The sequence below is a fragment of the Notothenia coriiceps genome, unplaced genomic scaffold, assembly GCF_000735185.1.
Source record: "Notothenia coriiceps isolate Sejong01 unplaced genomic scaffold, NC01 NC01_scaffold00000339, whole genome shotgun sequence".
In the NCBI taxonomy this organism is placed as follows: Eukaryota; Metazoa; Chordata; class Actinopteri; order Perciformes; family Nototheniidae; genus Notothenia; species Notothenia coriiceps.
Window position 1 is genome coordinate 9,894,033 of NW_011333040.1, and position 22,572 is coordinate 9,916,604.

General features: G+C 40.3%; 1 protein-coding gene across 1 annotated transcript; it reads right to left on the minus strand.

The window, feature by feature from the left end:
• Positions 1–591: 591 nt before the first annotated feature.
• LOC104945043 (ATR-interacting protein) lies at positions 592–20,700 on the minus strand. Its single transcript, XM_010770675.1, has 9 exons — positions 20,403–20,700; positions 19,348–19,670; positions 5,753–5,835; positions 5,022–5,192; positions 4,832–4,944; positions 3,903–4,050; positions 3,722–3,820; positions 2,233–2,338; positions 592–679 (listed from the first exon to the last, which is right to left on the minus strand). The coding sequence occupies exons 2-8, from the start codon at positions 19,667–19,669 to the stop codon at positions 2,261–2,263; spliced, it is 1,014 nt and encodes a 337-aa protein (XP_010768977.1). The 5' UTR covers position 19,670; positions 20,403–20,700; the 3' UTR covers positions 592–679; positions 2,233–2,260.
• Positions 20,701–22,572: the final 1,872 nt, after the last annotated feature.

Sequence of the window (22,572 nt, forward strand, 5' to 3'; positions counted from 1 at the left end):
GGGCAACTGTCAAGTGATGCCTCGTGGCGGGCGGGGGGGACCAACTGTCAAGTGCTCACTGAACAGACCTCTGTCGCCAGTCAGCGCAACTTAAATGATGCCGTTTAAAAACATAACAAATAAATTATTAAACTGACGACCCGCTGACGACCAGCCGTTCTGTGATTCTCCAGAACACACAGATGGCCAGACCGCCCCTGGGTGGAGGTGAAGGGAATGAGCACTTTTACAGCCTTTTTGTCGAGGTCACTTTATTCATCTTTTTCTCGTTATAGCCTCCCCTGAAGCTCTCTGGCGCCCCCCCAGGGAGGCGCGCCTCACACTTTGAAAACCGCTGATCTACATAAACAAAAAGGTGTCAACTAATGTGATTTCAGTGCTGCTGTTGGCAGTTGGCCACAAGAGGGTGCTGTTGTCCACAGAAATGTTTATCTTTACTTGTCGTGGATTCTTCAGTGAGAAGGTAGTGCAGTTGATCAGAGCAGCTTTAGTGTCTCAGTCAGTCTACCTTTTATTCTTGCTGCTCGCTGCAGCTGCCGGTCGGTTCTGGCTCAGCATGTTGAGTCCCGTTACAGCCAGACTCTGGACCGGGCTCAGAGCAGCTCTGTGAGCTACACCTACACCAACATTAATGCTGGCTGCAGGAGCAGAGTGGAGAAGAAAGCCTGAAGACAGCCCACTGAAATCACAACAGCACATTAGTTAGTATTTTTAAACAGTTATTTGACTTTGTGCTGGAGTTGCAACTACTCATATTCCTACAACCACACATTCTTCAATCAAATGAAAGTTATTTATGTTAAAGTTTTGGGTCTGAAGATTTGAATTTCAGTGGATTCGGCGCTCCCAAGTGGCAGTTGAGGGGATTGGGTTAAGGTACTTAAAAACCGCATTTATAAAATACATACAATGAGGAGGCAATTATGACACCAAAAGATTGTGTTTTTATTGTCACATATGAAGGTGTGTTTTTACATTTCAAGCATGATTTCACTTTTTAACTTTATTAAACCCGAGAGACTTTTCATGAGCCTTTATTCTGTTTTGTCTCCTGCGTGTAGGGCTGCCCTCGCCTAAAGATTTTTCTAGTCGACCAATAGACGTCAATTAAGGCGATTAGTCGAATAATTGTTGCACGTTTATGATATATTATTATAAATACATATATATATTTTATTCTCACAAAATGGTCTCAGTTTCAAAGGCTGATAGAGAGCCTTATAACAGCATGGTACGTTGTGCTTCACATGAAATCTAGAATAAAACTGTAATAATGAACCTTTGAAATATAAATTAAATGTTGAGAGCACATGAGAGTCACAGCGCACAGACGCAGCGGTGTAAACAGCAGAAGCTCCGGTAAGGATTCTTATTGTGTGTGAACTAGCAGCGAGGACACACGGAACATTTAGTTCTAGTTTCTTTTATTCATATCTGAATATAACAACCCAATAAATACTACAGAGGAAACGGAAACACTGAAAATATGAGCGTCGACAAAAATCCTTCCGCACCTATTCATCAGAATGATTATATATTATAGGTCTATATATACTATGTTGATATACAAAGATAGGCTGCTGCCTGACTCACTGCTGTTTTCCTCAGAGTATGAGAAAGTAACACACAACGTTGTCGGGATAATTAAGCTCCGTGTTTTGTTATGAAGCCGGCAGTCAGGAAGCTGCGCTCTGATGGTGGGTATGGAGGATACTTTTTGCCGTCGTAGTCTGCATGTCACCTTGTGGGACTCATCCTTTACTCGCTCAGAAGGATCCACACTTTAGATTTCCTGCCTGACCAAGTTAACTTAATGACCAGGCACAGCTCTGAAGGAAGTCTGAGGGGGTTCCGGCTGACGCGTCATAGCACATGCATCTTCTTTTTTTTACTAATTGACCAATGAAAAATGTGTCGACAAATACTTTTTTCGCCGACTAACGTTTAGTCGACTAATTGGGGGCAGCCCTACCCGCGTGTGGCTCAAATGTAGCTGGGGGTCAAATGCCTTGCTCGAGAGGCATTTTGGTAGTGGTAATGAGAGGGGGAGAAAGCCATTCTTTTTTTCACTACCTGACCCACATTTATTTTGACACTACAGACATTGAACAAGTATTTTTTTTGTTTTAATACTCCAGCAAATACCTTCCTGTAATTCCAACAGTGCTCTGTTTTACATATTACACTGCAATAGTGCCCGCATTGTCATGGTAACAGGTACCGGGTGTTTACCTGGATGTCAGGTGGATGTCAGGCAGACTCATAGACAGCAGGTGAGACAGGCCGAGGCTGCTGGGAGAGAGAGGCTGCTGCAGCAACAACCCCAGCAAGACACCTCCTGGAAGACAGCACACAATATAACACACACACACACACACACACACACACACACACACACACACACACACACACACACACACACACACACACACACACACACACACACACAAAATATTGACTTTCAGTCTTAAAAGAAAAGAGGAATGACCCTTTAAAGTAGCTCTTAGGAAAACGTGACCTATTATCAGGGATGCACATAACGTTTTTAGTGAGTTACTCAGATGAGTACCAGGAGACAGTGATTGGTACTCACCCCACATGAAGCGTGGTTTTAATAAGTGCAGTCTTCCTCACTGTCCTCCATTTACACTTCTTGCATGCTAGATGACGAAGACGCGGCAGATGCACCTCCCTGTCTCTGTTTAAGCCTCAGATTTGCTTTGTTGCCAAAACTGTGAAGTCCTAGCATTTCCTGAGGCCAAGTTGAAGGATCAAATACTAAGAAATTCTCACATGACTTGAAGTCAGGTCTGATTTCAGAAGTGGGAAGTAATTAAGTACACTTATTCAAGTACTTTACTTAGGTACAATTTTGAGATACTTGTACTTCTACTCCTCTACAGTTCAGAGGTAAATAGTGTACTTTTAGACCACCACATTTATTTAATACCTTTAGTTACTTTACAGATCAGGATGAATGATGTGAATGAAGTGTTAAATCAGACTTTAGTTCCACCTGGAGTAAATCCACAAGCTGCCCTGCAGTATACAAAGTCATCCAGACTAGCTGCACCTTTAACAGCTTTGAGAACACTTTAATGATCAATCATTATAAAACATATCATATCTATTATTCTGAAATGGACAAATCTGCACAATGACTACTTTTACTGTCGCTACTTTCACTATATTTTGATGAGAATACTTTTACTAGAGTAACATTTTGAATGCACTTGTAACAGAGTATTCCTACACAAGATCAGAGTACTTCTTCCACCTCTGTCAGATTTCAAACTCTTCCATTAAGCCCCTGAGTAAGTTTGCAGCTGTGGGTTTTTCTCCACCTTGTTGTAAATAAAACTGCAGAAGCTTGACTGCAGAACGTGAAGATCATCTGATTTTGCGCAGTTCTCCAGTGTGTGCGCGGATCACACAATGTGCACAGGGGAGTCTCCCTCCGCAGCCAGTTGGCGTAGTTTTGGCACAATTCTGTTGTTCACTACACACCAACGTTAACAGACGCAAAGGCGCTTAGTGAAACAAAGTGACGTTACACATTTCAGATGTTTGCCACGCATGCGTACCAGTTATGTGCACCCCTTCCTATTATCACTTCACTGTTTTAGGTAGACTGGTTCAACAAATAGAAACCTGTTGGGGAACCTGTGTTAATCTAAAAGGTATTTTCAATGACTCTCATAAAGCAGCGCTGCAGACTGACCTCTGTGCTGCAGGTGTGCAGGTCTGACGGACAGGAACGGGTCTGGATGAGACACTTCCTGTCTGTCACCAGATCTGCTGCTGGATGACCCTCTGTCTGCTGAAAACACACATTCACACACCATAATCAAATGTTGGTTTACCTCAACACATCTGCTTTAACACCAACCGTCATCACCTACATGTGACCCACCGTCTCTTCGCGTCTTCACTGGTGTCATTTTGGATGGAACATGGGCTCCAAACATCTCCTTGGTGATGAATCCATTTGCTGTTGGAGAGGAGGTGCTGCCGCCTGTCCCATGATTCAACTGGGTGAGCACTTTAAGACTGAGGAGAGATTTGAGGTTTAGTTAGTCAGACTCACAGAGTGTAGGCTGTTCGTATTGGCCACAATTCTTCTCTGCTTAGGCCATATGTGTATCCCTACATGAAATGAAACCAACGACCTACAGGCTAAAAACCCACACGGGGATAATCGTTGGACTAAGATATGGTTTGTTTACAGGTTCCTCCATTAAGTAGTTGTAAATAAATATGTTTAGGGACATGTTTAGAATATTTGCTGTCCAAATGATTCAATTTCAAGCATGGTATTGACCCATACGTAGAGTGGCCCCATTTTGTTTTCAGTATAAGTCGCATTACATTGTTAAAATATGCATTCTTACCTGGCATTTTGTTTTGTGGGGATTAAGCCATTTAAATGCAAGGTCTCATGTAAAGGTTCCCCCAAAAATACTTCCCTCCAGACCAGTGGTGGTTGGTGGAAGATATTTAAGGTGGAGCTGTGGAAGATATTGACCTAACAATACTAGTTTACTTATTGTGTTATTAATAACGTGTGCATACTTAACCATTTTCATCCTTTTTATCCTCACCTTACTGCACTATTTGCTGGTCATAATGTAAATGTGCTCGTTGCGGGACATATGAAGGATTTCTGATTCTGTGTATTATCATCATACAGAAATAGTTGCTATAAGTCAGCTGTGTAAGTAGTGTGGCATGTCTCCATAATCTTCAGTGGGGTTAAAAATAAATCAAAACCTCCTAACCCCTTGTCCTGGACATAGTTTATACAGTAGTAGTAACATTGTTGATGACTGACCTGTTTCTAAGCGATGGAGAGGGCGTCTTGTTTTTGTCTGAGTTGAGCAGTTTGGTCTTCATCTCGTTCATCTCTGCTTCTTTGAACTGCAGCTCTGACTGCAAAGATTGAACCTGAAAGAGAACATGTCATTGTCATGTTATTCTGAGAGCATATGTCATTTACATGTGAGTGTGTTTCAGCTCCTTACCTTCTTGTTGAGCTCCTTCTCCCTGTTCTCATGCTCTTTCTGTTTCTGGGCCTCCAGCAGGACCTGGTTCTGCCTCTGGGTCTCCTTCTCCTGCTGAGCCCCTCCCAGAGAGTCCCGCAGGACCCGGATCTCCCCGCTCTTCAACATAATCTCCTCCTCCACCTCCTTCAGCTAATAACATACAAAATCAACAGGACGTGTTTAACCAGAGATTGTTCTCAGCTGCTACAAGTACATTTCTATATTTGATATGTGGGCATCAACCAGCACCATTTTTATTGTCCAGACTGATATGTGTCTGTAACACTGACAATCACACATTGTTAAGTAATAAAAGCTGAACACATACATCTAAAAAAAGTGGCATAGTCTGTATCAAAATGGTTTATTAGCATGCAAAGCAATATTAAAAAGGGAAAATCCTGTATTTAGAATAAATGTACTTATAAATTAAGTAAGAGAAAATAACAGTCTTAAGTTTATGGTATTAGTGATATAAAACCACTTCAAGTTATTCTTATTTTACATTAGTTTTGCTCTCGTTATACTTTGTATTGCAACTGTTTTACATCAAAATGTAAACAGTTTCATCTTGTTTTAAACACCCTGCTTAAATCAGGGTCCCAGAAAATGTACAACTGAAAATGTATATGCTTAAATCTCATGGGTAAATGCAATATTAAATATATTTGTATGTTTGTTTTATTAATTGAGGAATCAGTGTGTCTCACCTTCCTCTTTAGCTCTGCATGCTGAGCCTCCAGCAGACTGCTGGACTCTTCTCTCTCTGAGCCAAACCGCTGCAGCCTGTTCCCTGAACGCACGCAAACAATAATGCTGGAATGAGAACAAGGTCCCAGCTGAAAGCATCATAGTGTTCTCAGCACACATCAACTGACCATGCAGTCATTCCTTTTTTTTTTGAGCAAGCTATTTTCCCTGCAACTCTGGATTCATTGTACTCACTAATGTTTGTTTAAGGATCATTTATTTTACCTCAAATATTCAAGTACGAATCCACAGCTGTTCTCTTTTTCACATCTAAACATCCCTTAACAACGGGGCAACAGACTTTGTGGTCAAGTATGTTGTTTGGAAAGGGTTTCTCCAACCAAGTTCAGGGGCCTCATTTATAAAGCCTTGCGTAGGATTGACTTGGGAAGGTTGCTTACGTAGGACAACGCAAATAAATATGCACAGACATTTTTCCGATTCATAAAACACTGCGAACCGGCGTAGGACTTGCGTACGGCACATCCTACGCCGTTTTCCCTTTATAAATCGACTCGAAATGCGGTGCAGCTTTTGAGGGCTTCACGTAACGCCCATATTTGCCTATAAATAGTCAAAGAAACGCCCATTCATTCATTCATTTTGACTGACTGCATGAAGAAGATCGCAGGAAATGACGACAGAACAGCTAAAAAAAACATCCCACACCGTGTCAGATTTTTGTTATTTTGGGGAGGTCGAGATAAATCATATTGTTTGGTGGATGCAGTTTGAACCAGAGTAACACCATGGAGGTCGGATCGTCACCAACATAAATAAATAAGTGGTCCGAAAAAGGATAATGACAAAAATAAATACACACAGCCTTCCTCAGGCAGTGTGTTTGTACCGGGGACACGAGACCCCCCCTTGATGAGAAACTGTAACAAATGATCGGGGAATCCTCCGGAGTGGAGTCATGACGACTGGATCTGAATTATTGTTTTGTATTTGTGTTTGTGTCCCAGCTGTCGATCAGCAACTATATATCCATAATCCACCAGTTAAAGGAAATACATAGTTGTATTTCCTTTAACTGGTGGATTATGGATATATAGTTGCTGATCGACAGCTGGGACACAAACACAAATACAAAACAATAATTCAGATCCAGTCGTCATGNAGATTTTTTCAGATTTGTGAACAATATTTGAGAGAAATGGTTATTTTGTGTAAATAGAAAATGTTTTAGATCTTTGAGTTCATCTCATGAAAAATGGGAGCAAAAACAAAAGTGTTGCGTTTATATTTTTGTTCAGTGTATATGACAAATTGCCACAGTTCCTCTGTGACACCATCCTGTCTGTGTTTTTTATAATTGTTCTGCCATTTACAACTCACCTCTTCAATCTGGCTTTTAATGTGTGATTGTTTTTGTATTATTTGACTTTAACTTTAACTATATATTTATTTGTTGTTCCTTTCTTTTCTTTTCACTATATCTGTAAAGCGTCTTTGAGCACCTGTAAAAGCGCTAACAAAATTAATCTATTATTATTATTATTTAGTTTGAGTTTTGTGTGCTTGGTGCAAGTTTCTTCTTCCCGTTTTCTTGTTTCCCTTCCCCCACTCTTTTCCTGTCTCACAACTCATCTGGCCAGAACCAGCAATCAGCACACCTGCCTATCAATAAAGACAGCTCTTTACTTCTCAAACACAGCTCCAATGGCAATTTGTCTTTCCTGCCAGAATGCTTTATCCTACTACAAAACGTTTCAGTAAAACCAGACCATCTCTGCAATCCATACCAGCCTACATTCCTTGAACCCCACTTTTCCCCCAACACATCCAACACCAGTTTGTCACATACAATAAAAACGTTCTCACATATCTGCCTGTCCCAGTACCTGCATTTGGATCCTGTTTATACATTTTGCACTTTTGACAAATCTCTTTATTAAAGTGTTAGCATTCAGAGCCAATTCAGAGCATATTAAAGCCTATACTAGAGCTCCACATGGAAATGATGAGTTGTCCAGTTTCCAACAGCTCATTTAAAGGTAGGGTATGTAAGAATGGAGGAACCAGCTCGAGTGCGCTAGAATTTGAAAGAACACAACAGGAAAAAACCTGCCCCTTCCTTCAGACTTCCTTACAGAGCCCCTCCTCCAACACACGAACGCTCACATGACCAATGAGGGCACGAGATAAGTTTGTGCACAGATGGAAGGCTGACAGGCAGGTAGACCATCCAGTTATTTTAGCCGGGCCGGCTAAAATGATTGGTCGTGCTTTTTACAGTGCCACGGCTTCCAGAGATGACATTTCTGTATGTATTTATTCTCAAAGCATTTAATATATTCATTGCCATCGGGATGTTAAGAGCATTCCATGGAATATAACAAAAAGTGTTTCTGAAGTGAATTCATTTGTATGAGGATTTTGTTAATATATCAGTAATATTAAAATATGACATTTGTATAAACATGACGAAGGATTTGTGTGCCCTTTTGTAAACTAATTTAGACTACATTAGCATTAACATATTTAGTCTGAAGAAAATGGTACTCAGATTGTTGCTAAGCACGATTTGAGATTCCTATGGTTATTTTTTAGACAATTCTCCCCAAGTATTTAGTTAGTCAGGTTTATATTATCCAGTGATTGAAGAAGTACATCATACTAATACAACTTTATTACAACTAAAAACCCTGCATTGAAAATGTTAGAAATATTATTGTGAAATGTCCCATTATGCTACTGAATGGTGCTTATCCATGTCATTGTATTTCATATAATTGGTAGTGTTTATAAATTAATGTGATCAAATATTATGTATAAGAAGTATAAAGTTGATTTAAAAGACACACCGCTTGTTCTGATCAGCTCTGCACATTAACACCTGTCAGATTAGAGATTACAAAGCAGCAAATGTTGTGTCCGTGACCCATAATCCTGGGTTTTAACCAAAGCCAACATTCACAGGAAACCATTAACTCTTTCACTGAATAAACTCAAAGCACCAGTGAGGAGCTGGCTCTGAACAGAGTCCACACGCCCCTCCCTCACTCAGGATTAAACCAACTGTCTCCTGACCTGAGTTATTCTTTAGCTCTGCTCCTCAGTGAAAGGAGAAGAAGATTCCACCGGAGCTTTCCCTCTTTTCTTAAAGAATGATTCACGTCCCTATAACTAAAAATGTGTAACCAAACTTGTTTTGATAAAGCATAATGACTTACCTCTCCGAGTTTAGTTATTAAAATCCCCGGAAACCAAGTACTGGCCACAGTTTTGTTATCTACTGTGAGACTTTTTCTCACAGCGGGTGCTCTTTGCTTCACTGCAGTGTTTTGGTGTAAATACCAAACTGCCAGATAAGCTGGGTAAACAAGGCCCTGTGCTCCCTACTCTGCTGACCTGCATTTAGATTTTAAGTGTATTTAGAAACCACAGTGAGAGATAAGTTGAAGTCTTAAATGATACCATACAAGATCATGCCATTATAATTGTCCGGTCTTTTCCACTTTATCCATGTTTTCGCCGTTGAAAAAAGGTAATTTGGACACTATGTCATTACAATGTCACTTTTTTTGTATTAAACATTTAATTAAATTTAGTTAGTTTTCTTCTTTTACAAAAGTGAGCTATGATGATCTCTAGAATGTTGCTTTTGAAGGTTACAGCTCATTAAGAAACACCTCAAATCAAATGAGATTGTTCACACAAGCAATGGAATTTTAACCATATTAAAAGGCAGCATATGTTATATCTGATGTCTCACTGTCCTGACTCCTGAGTGACACGGGAGTGAATCCTACCCCTATCAAGAAAAAAACTGTGTCCTCTTCCATAAGGGCTGAAGCTGACACAGATGATCACACACAGGTTTAAAGGTGACATTCATGGTGTCTAAAATATATTACATCCACTCCAAAATGTGGAACATGATCATTCAGAGTCAAACGGACAATGACAATGCAATTTGAAAACATATTCAAAAGTGTTTCAGAACAATATATTATGCAATACGAATAGTATGCATATGCCTGAAACTGTGACTGTTTTAAAGGGGACACATGTTTCTCATTGTCAGGGTCATACTTGTATTTTGGGACAATATTAGACCAATGTACTAGCTTTAATGTAAAAATACACAATATTTTTCTCATACTGTCTGTCTGAACATAGCTTTTTTCACCCTTTGCCTGAAACGCTCTATTTTAGCACCTGTCTCTTTTAGAACATCTCCCGGAAAATTCCCTAGTCGCGTCTGATTGCAAAAAAAGTTCTTTAGCCGTTTGTGGAGATACTAAGATAACTCCCTTTTCAACAATGTGGTAATTTATTTTGAAGCCATTTCAGTAAACAAAACTATGAGGCCTGTGGTGCAGTGGTTTGTGCGTTGGTGTTCGGATCAGGGGAGCACAGGTTCAAACCCCACTGCAGTAAACATGTCGTTGTTTCCCTGGGCAAGACACTTCACCCCAAATTGCTCCTGTGGGGATTGCCCACAGTATTGAGTATGTAAGTCGCTTTGGATAAAAGCGTCTGACATGTAATGTAATGCAATGTAATGATCTTTTCATATAAATCTTGGAAAGAGTGAGTTAGCATATTTCCCATAATGTCAAACTACTGCTATGCTCCACTAACATTCAAACATACATAAAGAAACGTAACAAACTAAGTGTCTTTAATAGAACATTTATTTATTTATTTATTTATTATTTATTTACAATTAAGGTCACTGACATGTAAAGTAGGCTATTTTACAATACAAGGAGGACGTGATACATATTGTGATGTACTTTCATGCCATGGGATGTTATGGCTAACATAATTTGATAATATCATCTTGTGTGAAATTTTATTGATAACGATCGATCATGACAAGGTCTTCTCTCCTGTTATCTCCAAATAATTCCACTGATTCATATCATGGAGATTGGAAATGCACGACGCCGTGTGGTGCAGGCTGCCTTTAAGGCTGGAAATAAGGAGGAATAAATGGCAATAAATTAAACATCTTTTACTGAATATTAGCAAAAAAAGGAAAATTCCTCACTGTATTTCACACATACAAAATCACTCACTGCTGTGTTGGTTTGTTTTGCTGCAAAGACATTTAATCAGGTTCTGTTTTTCTTTGTGGTTTGTGGGGAAAAGGGGGCTGCGACACATAATTTTTCCATTGGTTGAAACTGCAATGAGAACAATGGTGGTCATCGAGATGCAGAACACAACAACTTAGGTGATAACCACTTATAATGCCTTTTGGCTGCTTTACCTGCAGACTACACCATTTATTTTGGCAGAAAAAATCCATCTTTAAATCCTATTGAAGACCCCAATACAATATCATAACAGCTGATTAGGAACTATTTATTTGCTGGTTTTTAACTAATCTTTAACCAAAATGTATGACAGACCAATGGACACTCACCTCTGCACCTGCACTTGCGGATGTGGACTTTGGACACATGCAATCCTGCATGTGAAGCTGCACACAGTGGAAAAATAAATCACTTGTGTGGAACAATATTCCATTACCAAACAACCGTCTTCGGTCAGGATAAGATAGATTATGAAGAAATAATTAACATGTGAATGTACCTGTGCTGCTGAAGTTATCCACCAGAATGATGAGCAGGAACGCAACACCTATGATCCTGGACATGATGGCAGCGTTCCCGACAAAGTGTTTAATTGTTCTAAAAACTCTCAATTATATACCAACCAGCTACCACGGAGGGCTGCAAACCTTGATCAGATCAGACTTGGCAGGCCTAGAAGAGGATTTTTGGTGGGGGGTAATCTCTCAACTGTGCATGGATTCATTCCTACAGTGTGAAGATAATAGATTACACATTCCCCACATGCAGGTAGATGAACAAAAACACAAACAATCGGTTAAACTTGTTCCTAAGACTCGTTTGGTGGTCATAGTGACAATCAAATGTACTAAAATAAGCCTTGTGCAAATTTGTGATAGTACAGTTGCAAGAAAAAGTGAACCCTTTGAAACTATCTGGATTTCTGCATAAATTGGTCATAAAATGTGTTCTGATCTTCATCTAAGTCACAACAATAGACAAACACAGTCTGCTTAAGCTAAAACCACACAAACAATTATATGTTTTTATTGAACACACCATGTAAACATTCACAGTGCAGGGTGGAAAAAGTATGTGAACCCTTGGATTTAATAACTGGTTGACCCTCCTTTGGCAGCAATAACCTCAACCAAACGTTTCCTATAGTTGCATATCAGACCTGCACAACGGTCAGGAGGAATTTTGGACCATTCCTCTTTACAAAACTGTTTCAGTTCAGCAATATTCTTGGGATGTCTGGTGTGAATCACTCTCTTGAGGTCATGCCACAGCATCTCAATTGATGTTGGTGTGCTGTGCCTTTTTTTCTCCACACATAGCGTTGTGTGTTCCTTCCAAACAACTCAACTTTGGTTTCATCTGTCCACAGAATATTTTGCCAGTAGTGCTGTGGAACATCCAGGTGCTCTTTTGCAAACTTCAAACGTGCAGCAATGTTTTTTCTGGACAGACTTCCTCCGTTTTATCTTTATCATTATAATCTCTCGGCGTTTGTTCGCCTTATGTTGTGAAAAAGAAAAAGTGCTTGAAAAAAAAAAAAGACATTAATAACTAAAAATGTCAATGAAAATCTACACGTACCTTAACAAAACCGAAAACCAACGGAAATGAACGGGTACGAAAAATCTCGGCTGAACTCTGAACTGTGTTGCTCCATAAAGGTCTTATGTAGCCGACTTCCGGTCGCTTTCTAAGGTGATGAAGCCGGCTTCATATGATGATAAACAATGGAGTGTATTTCAATTTAAACTAGAGCACTCGGTTGAAACTTTTGTACTCCGAATATCCTCTAACATCGATTGATTTGTTTATACACGGAAACGAGGTTAAGGACACATTTAACTCCTTTTGATACAGTACAACTTCTCAAAAAAGACATAGTCTGTGGTAATCGATAACTTGGTCTCTATAAACAAGTAAAAATTGCTTGAACAAACTTCTTCGGTTAAAATCCTTATGTCATAATTCACACAAAATGATTGCAGTTATAAGAACCTGATAGTAAACGTAATTCGTGAAGTGTGTTTGACACTTTAAAGTCGAAAATTTTTCGCGGAGCGATTATTCAGGTCGGGAGCCGTACTGACCGCAACACGTACAGTAGCGAGTTACCTTTTTTTTTCCGGGTTAAGTACAAAAATGTACTCGGAGAGTGGTCTTAAATAAAAGCGGGTGCGTACTTTAGTACATAGAGTGACGGTCGGATTTACGATAAAAGATAAAAAGGACAAATAAATATCCTCGCGCATCTCGGCACATATTTTTTGGAACATGTGTAAAAAACCAATACCCACAGTTTCAAAACTTGGTGTATAAGTGTTAAAGTTACTCACTTGTAAACAAAGTCAATTCCGTTACTTTTACGAATCAGAAGGATACGACTTCAATAACAATCTCAATTTTATTGTCGTCGATTCAATCGTTGTTTACGTAGTTTGCTCGTCCCAGGTGTTTCTAAGCAGAAAATAAAAGTATCTACGTAAGTCTTTTTACGCTGGTAAAGGTACGTTTACCATCATCGGTGTTGACGTCTGTTATTAGAAGTCTCAGTCTCTGAAGCCGCCTTACGTCCTCCGTTTCTCGATATAATAGATCATGTTAAAGTGTCGGTTGTTTCATTGTGGTCGTACGTCTGGAGATGTCGTTTGTCGTAGCAGTAGAGTTTCCAAGGTGAAACGTAGAAAAAATTTTTTTGTTGGGCTTTTTGTAGTCTCAAATTCTCCACAGAGTCGTCACTCGCGGATTGATATCAGACGGGCCACAAGAGTACTAGAGCTAATGACACAACATTTTCAGTGGACTTGGCGCATCTGTGATAAACGCGGGTAGCTCGTCTAATGACGACGCATTTATACTTATGTTTCATCACACAGGAGTTAAGGAAGCTATTAGTTACCGACATTTGGATATTAACCGTAAATTTATTCATCTTGACTATGTACACACACGCGCTTTGGGACGGGAAATTTTGTTTGGCAGGTATTTTGATTAACAAGCAAATTTCGTATAAAACGAGACGCGTCGTCGTTTGTTGCCGGAATCCTTTTACGAGCTGAAGTCGCAATAGATTTCCGTTATTGTCGCGACACCAAACTTGATGTATCCGGGCAATTATTCTCCTACGTCACCAACTACGAAAAAGTTGTCTGAAAGTACGGACTTGTACGAAGTCAGACGTGTATTGTCCGGTAAGGGTGTTTTCGACGTGGTAAAACTTTTTGTATTATTAAGAGTCATATAATCTCGCTGGCGTTCGTAAAAGGTGAAGTCCTTGCTCTTCTTTGTAACATCTTTCGCGTGATTGTTGTGTGGTAATAAATAGGCCTTTGTTATGTTATTAATCGTCAATCAAAAAAAAAGATAAAGGACGATTTATGTTCGAAAGTAGTGGCCTAGTAATCCTGTGGTGAACTTAGTCACAACTCCGACCCCAGCTCCTCACTATCAGGAACGCTGTTGCTTTCAAAGTTGAACGTGGACAACACACTGTGGCATATTGCGACAAGGCGTGCCAATGCTGTTTAGCGTCTGCTAGGAGTGCCTTGTTCGTCCACTCTTCCGCGAAGAGAAGCTTTGAGTCGACGGTGAATCGTTTAAATCGGGAAAAAATTCTTCGAGCTTTTTATATTGGAAAGAGTTTTGGCAACGAACCAATTCAGAATGCGGCTTCAAACAAATCTCATACTCCTCGCTACGTTAGTTAAGTCAAGTGTCAGACTGAATTTATTTGTGATACGATGTTAGTCCAAAATCCGAGTCGAACGGGCGTTAGTCGGCAAAAAAAAACCACGGAAAACATGACTTCGGTTAGCCTCCGACAGTCCTCTTGTGCGTGCTGTCCGTAGTTTCCCGGTTGTAGTGGGTGCAACTCAAACCGCAGGACCTCTAAATCTCTAAAACAAAGTTGTACGCGTGAAGAACCACGTTCAAAATCCTCGCTACCCCCATGTCCTGTGACCGGGCAACAACAAGTACCGACAAGTTTAGTTCAGGAAGTAGCAGGCTACCAGGGTGATTTCTCCTCCTTTTCCGTCTACCAGTCCCCACCCGATTTTCTTATGGTCCTTATGAAAAATTTTTTTTACAATCTCTGCTACAATCATACGTAGTGTTAAACATAAAGAGAAAAAACCATTAAAGGGGGGGTGTATTTGATTGGCTTCGATATTACTAACCCGGACGAGCGAGCTCGGGAAAGAATATGAGTTACGTTCGTTTAACCCTGTCACGACTACGAATTTCGTACTAGACAAAGTGTTTGACGAGAAAAAGTATTATAAGTATTACTTGATTTCGGAGAGTAAATTTTCTTGTATACCCAAGAGTGAACACAATGGTTGCTACTCCACCAAAATCAAAGTGCTATTTCGACTTTTGTTTATAAAGGAAGTAAAAAACACAATCCTATCAAAAGTTACACACAGACACGCGGTACAGCCAGAAACATAATCACTGTAATATATATATGGGAGACTAGACAGCACATAGATACACAACTGAAGAAAAGAAACGACAGGAACACGCACACACCAGCACCGCAAGTTTTCTCGAGGGTAGGAAATTGAGAGTCCACATATGGATGCCCCACCACAGAGAGCGCACGAGGACAGGGTAAACAGAGAGTTACTACACTTGAAGTACTTCTTACTAAAAGTTCATCTATTTTTTATCAAAGGGTGGTATATCGGGTCGTATGTCGACAACTCAAGCTGATAATTTAAGAATGACGCACGTTAAAGCTAGTAAAATCTTCTTGGTGTGTAAATTGGCTAAAGGGACTAGACGCTGAAAGTGAACGTTGCGAAGACTTTTTGAATTAAAAATACCTTACATACGCAAAATGAAACGGTAAAAAAGGAGAGAAATGCCTCCAAGTTCAACTCACTCAATCTAAAGAACAACGATAATACCATGGGGAACATTTTTGGAACCAACAACTTCCACGAATAATAATTTTCTCGTTGTAATAACACACGTACGCTACAACAACTAACCATTCTTAACAGTTACCAATATAGAAGACTATCGTATGAATAGAAACCCCTATAAAATATAATAGACCTTTAGACAGTTAATGACAGAAAATAACGCGACAGTATTAAAATATTCACGCCACAACAAATATCACGATAAAGTTACGAATATTAATCCAAATATATAGAAGGAAAACGGCTAGTATTACTCCAAAGTTGTACAAACCAAATGACGAGAAACGTTAGTACAAACCTAACACCACACACAGATAAATGTAGATACTAGACAGTAATATTTTAATTACATATGTGGATACTGTAATTCAAGTACATCACACACCGACAAACGAACGCACAGTGCACAGCTACAACAGAGTAGCTCTGTTGTTGCTGTTTCGCTCGTCAGTGTGTGGAAAGAAGCATCCAGCTGGTAAAGACCGGGTCAAACCCCCCGAGAGGCAGAGGACCTCCCAACCTGGGGAGGTAGGGGCAACTGGAACCCCGGGACAGGGCGCATATATGACGGCGGCGCTGGGCCGACGCCCCGCGGCGGAACCCCCCTCTCGAGCGCCTAGGACTTCGAGGCATGTAGAGAGGCCGCACGCGGAAAGGACTACGCGTATCTACAGTGTGACGGGTCCCGAAAAACACAGCACAGTTTTCGAAAGAGTGAAGGCGTACCGTAAAGTTGTTTCTTACATGACTTGCTGTGTGCGTCTTACGACATTTACTGCTCCCTTTCAGGAGCATCCGGACACTTTCTTTCAATTTATGCAAACAGTTTTTATCGGAGAGTACGCAGTCCTCTCGCGCGGCCGACACCTTTCACGCGTTGTGAAAGACGCGACTAAATATGACTTTATTTCCTACAAAAAGATTGTACAAAGGGCAGCACATATGTTATTTTACACATCGTTTACGGAGGTCCAGACATATTACCGTCTTGTCGGTGTTATTGCACACATTGACAACTCGAAGAGCGATATTATGTGACGAAAAGGCGGGAAAGACTTTATTTGTAGCAGAGAGGAGAGATGTTAGGAAATCCTTTATGACCATTATACCAAAATTATGGAGTTGACAAACAAGTGACTCCGGGCGTCATACCTCCGACCAGGTCAAGCTCTCGCCGGGCTGACTCTGTGACAACAACAAATAGTCTCGAGAGAGGGAGAGAGAGAAACGTATCGTGGCCCTTCGCAGCTAATTTCTCCCGAGAGGGAAACGAGACGGAACCCCTAAAAGGAGCATAACACAGACTGAGTTCGCGCACCCCTGCAGTGCGGCACGCCGACGTATATTCGCGTCACGACTGAAGAAGCCTATGTACCACCCTCACACGGTTTCAAACTCCACGTCACGCATGAATGCGTGGGAAGCCAACACTCTCTCTCACTGAGTCCGGCGGTCGGTTACCTGTAACTCGACGAGTCATTAGCTGGTATCAGCACAATATAGTCCTCCATCCGTAAATTGAGTGGATTGACTTCAGTTTACCAGGTTGGACCAAGGCAATAACGTCACTAAATTAACTGACATGTAATAAACGAACCAAACCATTAAAAGTAGTTTTCGCAAAGAATTTACGTGAATTTTAATAAACAGGTTTCAAATAAAGAATGTAACTAAACTCAATAGGGTCATGACATCTGGGATGGTTATAGAAACGTGAGTGTATTGGTACTGGACAGGGAGTTTACCAGTATAGGTCAATTATTATTGTCAAAAGATCTACAAAGATCAACTGAAAACATTTATAATACGTTTAAAGTTTTTCGTTATTGAAACTTTAATGAATCGTACATGTTCCGGTATTGTCGTTCAGGAATTTGGGTAGTTACTATGGTCACAGTGATTTTGAAGGTGACACGTCGGTTTGTAATAATTTTGAACCATAACCTCTAGGTTTGCGAAGGTTATTATATGGTTTTGAGACCTCCTTTTGGAACCTAACATCGGAAACGTCTGTAAATGTACGTGTTTTTTGGTATATATTTGTCCTTTCCCTTTGGTATTTTCGGAATAAATTTCACCTGATAGATACGATATAAACTTTGTATAGTAACATCCCGGTATGGATAATATTTTGTACAGACACTTCAAAAAAAAAAAAAAGTTTATGGTTTGTCTAGTACGTAAAATCGGTACGGAGAAAAGTGAGATAAACGAGAAAAGGTCAGGGACAAAAACGTTCCCGACTAAGACGAAAAACATTCGTCCTGATGTCGCCGGTGAATGTCGGAACCGTAGTTACACGATGCCGCAGATGGTCGCGAAAGGTCGCCAGAGAGTAAGGGGACTATCCACCTCCTCTACGGAGTATATCGCCGTCGTGGGCAAAAAGACTGCAGTCTTTTTAAGTTTATTATAGGTCGAGGCATACGTCGGGGCAAAAATCTCTAATCCATACCGTCCGTTTTCTCTCCCAACACAAAGACTGTGAACCACTCAAGGGCTGTGGTGGCCTGTGTATGTTTTTGACGTAAACGATACTATCCAGGGAGAATTTTTGTGTTTTGTAATAACTAAAACATTTTGGTGTCGATTTAATGTCAACGTTCTTTTTCATACCTTGGGAAACTTAATGGACCTAAATATACGNAATTCTGTCCTCCTGCTTACCGCATCATTTATGAGAAAACATTTCATAACATTAACACAACATATTCAAGGTGGTGTTAAATAACATATCCGTATTTATTAATTTCTCCAAGTTATGTTTTTGTGTGCACTGAGGAGCCTCAAACAGACGTTTGTTAAATCATTTTAAGATTGGCTTTAATCAATGTTTGAAAATGAATTCTTCATATATGATAAATGAGAGGTAACATTTTATTTATGGTATTATTTCCACATATTTCTCTCCATTCTTCCTTCTGCCAACGGTGTTGCAGTTTCTCGTTTCTCCCGTTGTTAGGGTTAGTGCGTACGCATGGGTCGGAGTTCGCGTGGAGGACCGCACATTTTCCCGTCAAGTTAGTCATTTATAAATCGCAAACATTGCGTAGAAACTGGTGTACGCCATCTTTTGAGCGTACGCACCGTTTATAAATGAGGCTCCAGGCCTTTGTTCTTTTTTAAATAAATTCTAGAAAAGTGTTTCTGTATTACGAGAAAAAATCTATCATTATATAAAAATCTTTACATCATTTGGGGTATAAGTTGCTCAATTATACCTTCAAAAAGAAACAAAACAGTTATCAGCAGGTATTGAAATGTGTGTGTTTCAGAGCCAAATTGGATCACATACACAGGAGCAAATGGCACCAATGTTCTTTTCTTAGTGTAATAAATTAGAAATATAACAGGATCTAGGAGATTAAATTCACACGTTGACACTCAGCACCCAGACAGACGCATTTGGGTGCGTTTTCAAATGATTTAAATCCCTCTCTTGGCGGATTTGATGCCAGCAGAGGAATAAATAAATAATCTTCTCTTTAGCAACAAAAAACATTCAGCAAGAATTTAACAGACAAATGAAGGTGCAGTAAAAACCTTCAGTGATCAGTTGTGCTCTAAACTCACCGATAGGGCCTCTGTTTTGTATCCCAGAATTCCCTTTGTTGCTGCTGCCGAACCCAAATGTGTTCTCTCTGCTCTGATTGGTTGTGGTTCTGCCCATAGTTCTGCTCTGCCCTGCAGACCCGTGTGCCAGCTCCGTCGGTTTAGTTCCTGCTTTAGACCCAGGTCCAGGTGCCGGGGCCGAGGTGATGGCCTGCGAGGCGAGGATGTCAATTTCATTCAAGTCGTCCTGGGTGAAGTCTTCGTCATCTCCAAACGGGTCATCAAAGTCCATCGTTGTCACTCGATCCTGGCCTCGGAGGCGCTTGGTGGGGGGACAGTTCATGCTTTGGTGGAGGAAAAGGGAAGGGAAGGAGAAAGTAATCAACAGCAAACAACTGTGTAGCATCACGGCTCGTATTTATCAAGCGTGTCAGAGCAGGAGATCAGTTCTAGCAAGCTCAGAATTCCCTGAGGGATGCAACTTCATATGAAGTGCAGCTCCTGAACTCAAAAGTGGAACAAGCACCGCTTGAATCTGATAAACTTTGGGACATTATCTACAATGTCACTCAAGTCTAATTGTGTCACAACGGTAACAACAAACTTGCTTGTATTGATAGGATTAAGAATAAGTGTCATTCATTATTGTCCAAAAAATGTATGACTGGCCCTCCCAATTTATTTCAAAGCTGCAGAAATGTTTTGCATCGTTAAACGTTAAAGAGCCCAGGAATCTCTTAAACCAAAGGCAATACAAGTTATTCATTTAGTTGCTTACACACATGGGTGGACAACATGGGTCATCCATTATGTGCAAGTATGAAGCCTCTGCATGTTTTAATTGAAGTTAACTTAAACCAGAAGCTAAAACGTGGAAGTAAGGAAACCCATCTTAACATTGATGAGGAGTTTAGTGCTCAACAGGAATGACTACATTTTTATATTTTAGTTTGAAGGGTTACAGCAGCGATATGGTTCAGGTTTGCAAAGACAAAACTGACTGCGGTTTTCAAACTAAACTTAGACTTTTTAACATGCCATGAAAAAGTTAAGTGTTTTGTGTTTATGTGTCTTACGTTATTTCCTTTGGGTTATCCTGTAACCTTGTCTCCTGTTGGTGCTGCTGTCGCTCCTGTTAGCCGTTAGCTAAAAAGTGAACGCTGAATGACTAGCATTAGCTGTGATTCCAAAAGAAAGTTTACCTGTCAAGCTAACACAGCTCTCTCCGTTACATTATTATTTAAATGTCAGTTCACACTTCATAAAAAGGACGTCGGAGGTGTTGCATCAAACGTTGCGTCAGCACCAAATCAAAAGGTGAACTTGGTTAAACGATAGCCAGCAGCTAAACAACATGAAGTTGTCAGGATGGGATATGTGTTGTTCCGCCCGCTCCGGTGCCGCTGACAATCTGACCAATCAGGGAGCGGCTCTGATAGTCCGACCAATCACAGGCGACCATGCGCTGACCTGGTTGCTGTACAGGTCCCTGTTGGAGACAAACCGTACTAAACGTGCAATAGAGAAAAAACGAGCCAATTCGTTTAGATGAGGAGAGTTCGGTGTGGAATTTGTACGGCTTTAATAAAAGATATGACTTAAAGACTCAATATAGTTGTTTCCCTGCAAGAAAGGGATTCAACAGGATTCCCAAATGAAATGATTGTGACACTGTGTAACGCATACAAGAGCATTGTCCGTAGAGTGATTTCTGGATAGATGAGAGTAACACCTACGTCACTTCCGGACAAAAATTACGGCCCCGCCCACTTTTTGGGGAAAACAACGCTGTCATTTGAATGGCGGTCAATACAAATTCTGAAGTTTTTGCCCATCCGATCAATTTTTTTGTAAAACCGTGGATTTTTGGATCTTCAAAGAGCTCGATTACGATGGCCAGTCAGGCAAACAATTACATTCGATCATTGGTAATCGACAAACAACGGTGTAGGCAAACCCAGTTTCCAGAGAAAATAAAATTTTTTGACTTTATAACACTTAGACGTAAGTAACACGATAAACGGGCGTATAAGTTCTATGGGCATAAATACGTCCTTATAACACAATACAACGCATAAACAAAGAACTGAGTGCAAACCTTTTCCATAAAAGGGGAAAGTCAGAAAACACTATTCTATTCTATTGGAAGTGAACATCGGTGTACCATAATAGTATTCTTCTCTCATTTATTGTTCTCTTAAATAGCACCTCAATCATACTATAGAATAACAAGAGTATTAACATAACGAAAAGTACAACAAATATGTCTTTTAGTTTCACCACACACAAACAGTCACTTCATATAGTTTAAACCCATGTCAATAGGGACAATTAAGATCATTAGATAGAACGACGACAACCGCAAACCCTATTATTTTCAGTGAAAAAGTGAAAAAGTCTTATCTCCGGACTAAAAAGACTAAACATTCCTTATGCACAAATCACGCAAGTGATCAGGATAGAAGTCGGTTCGAGGAACGGGATCCACAAAATCTCTTCGCGGATATCAGGAGAGAACCGCATGATAAAGGAAAAAAACAACCTAATTACGGCATATATACACAAATTATTGTGATTGACGGATCCCCACAACATCAATAAAAAGGACGCAGTCCAACGGAATTATATCGTGTTCCGACTACCAGGAATTCCGTACGGGGTGAACCAATAACCAGCCAGGACGTAGTTGGGACGTCTCGCTCGAAACTCGTAGGACTGTTTCTCTATGTTCCAGAGAAAAAACAAAACTTTTCCCCTCCCAGAATGATCGGTAGTTAACGGTCTAAACCAAAGACGGTTGGGTGCGTGAAATGACGGTAACATTACAAGGACGCTAAAAATGTAAACAACTTACCCGAATCTAAACTCAATGGCAACGAAGGGAACCAGTAAGACAGATGACATCCAACAACATAGTTCCAAAAATAATAAAATACCGACATTACACACAACAAGCCTATTGGACAACTGTTGGATGCTCAAAGGACGAACCGTACGAGAGTATGTGTTTTCGTCCTGCTCTATGACCGATTCGATGGTTTTGGACTAGAGACATGAACGAATGCAGGAAGAAGGAATCTCCTTTCATGTCTTTGTGCTTTGAGACCTAAACAAAATTACAACTCCACGTTATTGTGCCTCGTGTCGCGAAAACCGTACTATTTTGATAATACAGGCGGAGTGAGTACTCTCATTAGTCGCCCTCTATTAATGTCGGAGCGGCTGACTAAATTAATTTGTTATTAT

Coding starts and splice junctions, on each gene's coding strand:
- LOC104945043 (XM_010770675.1), bottom strand. CDS start 19,669: ATGAACTGTCCCCCCACCAAGCGCCTCCGAGGCCAGGATCGAGTGACA. Junction 5,193..5,752: donor ATGCAGAGCTAAAGAGGAAG/GTGAGACACACT, acceptor GTATGTTATTAG/CTGAAGGAGGTGGAGGAGGA. Junction 2,339..3,721: donor TGCACACCTGCAGCACAGAG/GTCAGTCTGCAG, acceptor GCTGTCTTCCAG/GAGGTGTCTTGCTGGGGTTG.